This window comes from Beta vulgaris, chromosome 2 (genome assembly GCF_026745355.1).
Source record: "Beta vulgaris subsp. vulgaris cultivar EL10 chromosome 2, EL10.2, whole genome shotgun sequence".
NCBI lineage: Eukaryota > Viridiplantae > Streptophyta > Magnoliopsida > Caryophyllales > Amaranthaceae > Beta > Beta vulgaris.
This window is the reverse complement of record NC_079203.1, coordinates 9,197,661-9,205,668: the sequence shown is the minus strand read 5'-3', so window position 1 is coordinate 9,205,668 and position 8,008 is coordinate 9,197,661. Positions and strand designations below refer to the sequence as shown.

The 8,008-nt window shown below is 45.2% G+C and overlaps 1 protein-coding gene across 1 annotated transcript; it reads left to right on the top strand.

Moving 5' to 3' along the window:
• The first annotated feature begins 388 nt into the window (after positions 1 to 388).
• Positions 389 to 1,180, top strand: LOC130590437 (uncharacterized). Its single transcript, XM_057392870.1, has 2 exons — positions 389 to 666; positions 784 to 1,180. Exons 1-2 carry the CDS (start codon positions 389 to 391, stop codon positions 1,178 to 1,180), a joined length of 675 nt encoding a protein of 224 aa, XP_057248853.1.
• The last annotated feature ends 6,828 nt before the right edge of the window (positions 1,181 to 8,008 follow it).

Sequence of the window (8,008 nt, the reverse complement as noted above, 5' to 3'; positions counted from 1 at the left end):
CCCAATCAACCTGCTGGCGGTGCACGTAAGCGACCACTGGCCACGGCCAGTAGGAACGCGGACGACACCCCTCTTCGGAAGATGCGATCCTTGAATCCTAGCGGACGGGAGATGGAGAAGAGGATTGACCAGTCGGACTATGAAGAAGACATATTGGAGACAGAAGAATTATACCATTCGGAGGAAGAGGCCCAGGGTGGCTCCCGTCGTGAGTACAGTGCCTCAGGCGCTAGCAACTATTCGATGGGGGGTCACCTACTCATCAAGCCTAAGCTCTCCCCTTTCACCATGGATATATTGAATCATCCAATGACAAGAATCAAGATGCCAACCTCCAAGTAGATGGCACTTCGGACCAGATGACCATGTGGCTGCTTACGAGGGCCACATGTTTCTTTACACTGATGTGGATGCCATATGGTGCAAGGTCTTCCCGTCCACATTGACAGGCATAGCCCAGACATGGTTCAAGAGTCTAAAGCCAGGTAGCATCTCTAGCTTCTCCCAGTTGTCGTCCACATTCAGTACTCACTTTGTCAGTAATAGACGCCGCGAGCGTACTACGGGAGAAATGCTATCTGTCAAGCAGGGGGCCAACGAAAGTTTAAGGGATTATATCGGTCGTTTAATGTTGAAGCCGTTTCAATTCCACGCTTACAGCAAGATGTAGCGGTGCTAGCTTTGATGACTGGCCTCAAGGAGGGGTCACCATTTCGAAATTATCTGGGTCGTAAATCTTACACGACTCTGGTCCGTCCTGGGTAAAGCCAATGATTATATCAGGGGGGAGGAGTTTGACAAAGCTGTGGGTAACCGTGAATCTGAGAAGAAAGAGGATAAGCAAAAGAAAGATAAGGGCCGTGAATCTGATCGCGCCCGAGATGATAGACGACAAGAGTCGCATATGGTAAAAAGAGGAGATGAGCGAGAAAGGGATGGTGAGAGGTATGACCGCGATCGTAGGGATCGTGAAAGAAACGTTCGAGAAGAGGGTGAGCGCAAAGACAGATTTGACGCGTACACCCAACTGACTACCTCAAGAAGTCAGATCTTTTTGAAGAACAAGGATAGCGACAAATGGCAGCGTCCTAAGCCTATGTTCACAAAAATCGTGATAAAAGCAAATGGTGTGATTTTCATGGGGATCACGGCCATGTCACGGAAGATTGTCGTCACTTGAAAGATAATCTAGAAGATTTGATAGAAGAGGTATTTCAGCCAATATAAAGCACAGACAAAGAAGGAGATCTGTAAAGCCAGTCACAAAAACGTTCAATCAAGGATCAGTGAAATTCACGTCATCAGTGGCGACCTATTCATGGAGGTAGTGTGAATGGGCCAAAGCCAGCCTGAAAGAATTCAGGCACCAAGTCAATTTCAATGAGAGCATGAAGTGGAGGCATCCGCCAGCCATGCCGGCAATGACCTTTACACTGAAATATGCGGAGCATGTGGTTTTCCCTCATGACGACCCATTGGTGGTCACTTTAAAAATTTCGAACTGTCTGGTCCATAGGATCCTGGTAGACGGTGGAAGCTCAGCTAACATCCTGTATCTCTCATCGTTCGAAAAATTGATGATAGGACGAGAATACTTGAAGCCTGTCTGATATCCTGTAATTGGGTTCACCGGGGCGTCTGTAACTCCGGAAGGTTTGGTGAGCCTCCCGGTTCGGATAGGAGACGGCAATGAAGTCCGAGATGTCATGACTGAATTTCTGGTGGTCGACGTTCCTGGAGCCTACAACGCCATAGTGGGGCGTCCTCTGATACATGATGTCCAAGGTATCGTTTCCACTTATCACCTGACAATGTTGTACGTCACCAATGAAGGGACGACAGCTAAGCTGAGGGGGAACCAAGAGGCAGCAAAGTCATGCTATTTGACAACCCTAAAGCAGCCAGCTAGGAGGATGCCAGTGGAAGAAGCAAATCCACCAGGAAGAAAGCAAAGAAGGGCTCAGAGAAGGGCCGCGATGAATGAGCAAGAAGAGAAAGAATCGGAGAAAGATAAGGAAGAGATGATGGAAATATCAATGGAGGAGTTAGAGGCCAGGCCAGAGGATACGCCAAGGCCAAAGCCTGACGGGGAAACTCAGCAAGAAATGCTGGCGGAAGATCCGGCAAGGACGGTGGCTGTAGGGACAGATATAGATCCAGAGGTTATGATCAATTTGGTGGCTCTCTTAAGAGATAATGCAGACGTCTTCGCGTTCTCCGCTGACGAGATGCCAGGGATAGACCCTTCTGTGATTGTCCATCGCTTAAATGTGGATAGTGTCGTCCGTCCCATCAAGCAGAAGAAGAGAAATTTTTCGGCCGACAAGAATAAAGCCATAAAAGAGGAGGTAGATAAATTGTTGGCGGCAGGATTCATCGAGCCATGTGACTACCCAGAATGGTTGGCTAATGTCGTTATGGTAAAGAAAGCTAACGGCCAATGGAGAATGTGTGTGGACTTCACGGATCTCAATAGGGCTTGCCCAAAAGACTGCTATCCCTTGCCTAGGATAGACCAGTTAGTAGACTCTACTAGCGGTCATGCTCTACTCAGTTTTATGGATGCATTCTCAGGATATCATCAAATCAGCCTACTCGAAGCAGATAGAAAGAAGACGGCATTTATAACAGACTGTGGAGTTTACAATTATAAGGCGATGCCTTTCGGGCTTCGTAATGCCGGAGCCACTTACCAAAAGTTGGTGGATAAAGTGTTTGCGGATCAACGGGGCAGAAACATAGAAGCTTATGTTGACGACTCCATTGTCAAAAGCAAAACTGACCGTGAGCATCTAGAAGATCTTGCCGAAACATTCAGAACGTTAAGAAAGTACCAAATGAAGCTCAATCCCAAGAAATGTGTGTTTGGAGTTAAAGCAGGAAAATTCTTAGGTTTCCTTGTCAGCAAAAGAGGAATAGATGCAAACCCAGAAAAGGTCCAGGCAATTATGGAGCTGCCAGAACCAAAAGGGGTGAAGGATATCCAGAGATTAACTGGAAGAATGGCGTCCCTCACTCGGTTTATCTCCAAGTCAGCCGACAAAGCCTTACCTTTCTTTACTTTGTTAAGGGGAAACAACAAGTTCGAGTGGGGGGAAGAGCAGAGCAAGGCCTTCGCGGCCGTAAAAGAGCATTTGAAAAAATTACCAACCATCACAAGACCTGAGATAGGGGATGTACTGCAGTTATATGTCTCAGCATCACCAAAGACGGTCGCGGCCGTACTATTGGTGGAAAAGGAGAAAAGGCAGTGTCCCATATACTTTATAAGTCACATTCTTAACGACCCAGAAAGCCGTTACCAATTGGTGGAGAAGATGGCCTTGGCGGTCATCATAACAGCCAGGAAGCTCAGGCCATACTTCGATTGTCATCCTATTCAGGTGCTCACAAATCAACCACTGGAAAAAGCTCTCCAGAAGATGGATAGTTCGGGTCGTCTGCTGAAATGGGCCGTAGAGTTATCTGAGTATGACATTCAATACAAGCCCAGAACCGCCATCAAAGCTCAGGCCTTGGCGGATTTCATGGTAGAGGCCTCATATGAGGAAGAGGAAATAAAGCAGAAAGAAAGCTGGTTATTGGAAGTAGATGGATCCGCTGCTGATAGCGGCTCGGGAGCCGGGATAGTAATGACAAGTCCGGAAGGTAACAGTTTCCAGTACGCTATCAGGTTCGGTTTCCCAGCATCAAACAACGAAGCGGAGTATGAGGCAGCCATAGCTGGTCTGAGAATGTGCTTGGCGGCTGGTGCCAAGCAAGTACTTCTAAAGACCGACTCACAGTTGGTTAGCGGCCAGCTGAAGGGGATTTTGAAGTTAGAGGAATAAACATGGCAAAGTACGTGGAAAAAGCTAAAGAGTTGATAGCTCAACTTCGACATTTCGAAGTACAAGCCATACCGCGGGCGGAGAACGCGAAAGTAGATGCTCTTTCAAAACTCGCCAGCTCCAACTCATTTAACGTCGAAAGAACAGTCCATAGACATGCAAAAAGATAAAAGCATTTTAGAAGAGATTGTGACCGTCAACATGGTAAATCAGCAGGGGACAGAGGGGCATTAGAAGTAGCTGCAGCAATTGGGACGCGAACACTAGTGGACGCGCCGCGACCCCTCCTCCGAAGGTTCTGAGGGCCATGGCGGTTCCCTCCTCTGCGCCCGTTGGTGGAGCTGTGCATGGTTAAATAGTCGGAAGAGGGAAGAGCAGGCAAATGTGTTAGCGGCCGATGCTCACTGTCAACGCCGAGAGCGTCAAGGTCAAGGTGATCAAGGCCTGCAAAAGAAATGAACCAAGAGGATTTTTAAAAAAAAAAAAAAAAAAAAGGGAATACATATATACATAAAGCAAATAACAGTCGTCAGACGGACCAATCCGACAACACCACTTACCATTTTCATAAGCCGGAGATAGAAGGAGGGCCGACAAAGGCCTATCTCCCAGGATGTACTTCGTATGAGGAAGCCAGGTCGAAGGCTCTTTAGTCCTAACCACCTTCCCGTCATCATAGGTGGTGTCATAGTCAGCTGATGCAAAATAATTGCATTGCCGCTAACTCTTCCTTAGTTAGCGGCTTCAAGGCAGAAGCTCCATATGAGGGGCAGGCTCCTAAAATGACGGCGTACAGGGAAGTCATCTGGTACCCGTACCCAAAAGAAGGCATCTTGCCAACCTTCAAACTGGTCATTTTAGGTTGGACCGTCATCTTCTTGTCGGCCGTCATGATTGACCACCACCCAGCCAGACGGGAAGACCCGTTCTTCTTCAACCAATGAAGATGGCGAAACAAATTTAGAGTCTGGGGGAAGTCGAGAAAGCGTACCACCCAGATGTACGCGATGATGTTGCGGATGGCCAAAGGAGTCAGCTGAGCCAAGCAAACGTGAAAGGCATTTAAAATATCCACCAAGAAAGAGTCCAAGGGGAAGCGAAGGCCGAACTCGAAGTGGTGAGTGTAGACAGCCACATGGCCGGGAGGGCAGTCAGTGATGACGGATCCCTCGGACGGCACGACCAACCGAAAAGAATCCGGCATATGATACAAATTCCGAGCTACTCGGGGATAGTGTAACTCTAAGGCATCCCGGCGCCAGGGCTCATCTATCTCTACTGAAAGGGGGCCGTTACAATCATCTTCAGGAAGCCAAAGAGCTCCCGTCCCAGGCCCCGTCTCATTTTCCTCCTCAGTCCGAGAAACCTCTTCAACCATTGGGGCCTTTGAAGCAGAGGCGTCAGTCCGACGCTGGTAGGTAGCCTCATTATCGTCTTCTCGAGCCATGCTACTAGGAGAATCGCTGTCGTCACTTAGATCAATAATAGGAGGATTAGGAGTGACAGACTCCTGCAAGCGGTCGTAAAAGTTGGACGGGACCCTCACCCCGCATCCGCCAAACTGTCTAACCAAGCATGCTCTCTAAGAGGGGGGACATCAAGCCCAGGGACGGCATCTGCTGGCGGATGCCTACGGGTACGCCTAGCTAAAATCTGGTGCCTAAGTTCCCTAAGCGTCTGCTTGTCGCCGCTTTGGCTAGCAGTCAAATACCTTAAAGTCAAGTTTTGCTCCTCAGGAGTAGATGGGATGTTAAGAAACTTAGACCTTAGCTCTCTCTCTCTCTATCAGTTGTGGGGGTATGTCCGCTAACAGCCTAGTTCTCCCAAAGGGCTATTTTCAGGCTCAGAGTTTGGACCAACAGAAGGAGAAGAGGGATCACTTTCAGTTAAAAAAGCTTCGACAGAAGCATTTTGGCTATCAGATAGGTCCGACATGACGATGAAAACGCGAAACAAGACTTAAGAAAATGAAGAGAAAAAGTGTAGTGTTACCTGGAAATGAAGGTCGCCGGAAAAAGTGAGGAAACAAAAGAACAGAACTTGCCGAAAAGACAGGTAAAACTCCGAAACAGCAAAACAACCAAAAGCTGAAGACCTTGGACCGGAAAACCACGGAAAACCACGAAAACCAGAACGAGGAAAAACCCGGAAAATGCAAGTCAAGAAAAACGAAATCCTCAGTACCACCGGAACCGGAAGAAGAAAACTAAGAAAATGACGAACTTTTTGGTAACAATGGAGCACTAAAAAGCAAGCTTTGGAGCAATGTAAGTATCGGCTATGGAGGTTCTTGTCAGAGAGTAAAGGTAAAGAATGAGGAAGTTCTTTGAAAAATGAGATAAAAATCAGAAAAAAACCGCCTTTTGCCTTTATACCAGATGAGTGGCCACGATTTCACAAACCCTCAATCCCTCTGGATAAGCGCCAAGTGTCAAGCTACATAAAAACCTAGTAAAGCATTTGGGCGGGATTTTCGGAAAAGGTAATCATTAACCTTTCGAAATTCTTCAACTCCCTACGATGACACGTGGCACTTCACAAACCTACCCCATTAAGAAAAGACAAAAACTCAAAATAAAGATAAAAAGAAATATAAAACATCGTCGCAAAAATATCCGCGTCCTCCGACAACATCTTTAGTGGTCGCGACCCAAAAGATGCTGGGGGCTAGTTGTATGGGTATAACCCAAGTCTATTAGCGGCCTTCTTCTATGGCCGCGAATGAGCTTATGGACGCGAGCACGATAAAACCATTAAAAGCACCGTTCGAGCCAGTCGTTCGTCCCTAGGACCGACAGTGTTGGCGGACGCCTAACAAGACAAAATAGAGGGAATCTTCCCACCTGTCAAATGCGTCATAGCCCTACACGTGTCAAAGGATTATACGTCCTGTCAGAGGAATAGTACTTCTATAAATACCCCAATGGTACTATTCTGCAGGTACATTCTCTTACACACTAAAAATAGCTTATCTCTCTCTCTAGTTTCTCTCTCTACATCCTAGTGGTCCAAATTACTGACTTGAGCGTCGGAGGGGGTTTCCTCAAAACCACCCCGAGGGTAGTTTACGCACGTTTGGATCCTGTGCAGCTTTCCAGCAAGGACGTGAGCTCTCGAGACTTGGCGGACTCTTGCGAGGACGCTAACTGTTTCAAACCGAAACAATAGCCATTCAAAATTACCTTAGTGACAAGTCTTCTATGGAAGCTAGAAGCATGAAGGCTGATTATATGAACGATAGTAAGTCTTTGTTGTTGAAGTTAGGAGAAAACGAAGAGGTCATGGATGACTATCTTGGATTCTTGGTGTTCATGTCTGGTGGTCTTTCAATAAAGAAGTCACTAATCAGCCTTCCTTCCCTTTCCATGGTGGCTCTGATGAATAAAAAAGGTACATATTGGTTCGTACTTGCAACACTTTGATTCATGACAGTAATAATTTACGATTTGGCTAATTATTGGATTATTACTTCTCTTATCTTATACTCCCTTCGTAGTTCGTTCCAATTTAGTTGTTATATGTTGACAGTAGGCACTATTCACGTCATAACTTTGACTATCTTTTACTCCATATATAAGAAAAAAAAACATAGTCATGTTGGATCTTGTTTGATTCATCCCAATTTGTATTTTTCAAATATATAATTTTTATAATTTTTTCATATATATAACTCAAGATATTGGTGTTTGAAGTTGTATCTCGTAAACTGTGATAAAGCAAATGTAGCAACTAAATTGGGACATAAGGAGTAGTATAGTTTGATTTGCTTTTCTACAATATAGTAAAAGCTTATGGCATTAAGCATATTACAAACCTTGATAAGCAAGTCCAAACCATAATTAGGGATTTTCTTATATGTCCACCACTTGGTTATGTTGTCGTTTAATGAAGATGATGTTGCCGCTTTTTCTTATATATTTTTTACGATACAACTTGACCATTAATATATTTGATTACACATAATTAATATAAATAAATTATCTTTTAAATATATATACCGAGACAAATCTAACATGATGTGATATGATTAAAAAAATAATTATTTTATATTGTTGAAAATTTATGCTCTGCATTTATGATTTTGACTATAAAAAAAGCAAATGGAAAGAGTATTGTGATATTGTCTGATGGAAGGTGTAATACTAATAAAATTGATAAAATTTTTACGTACCCTATGT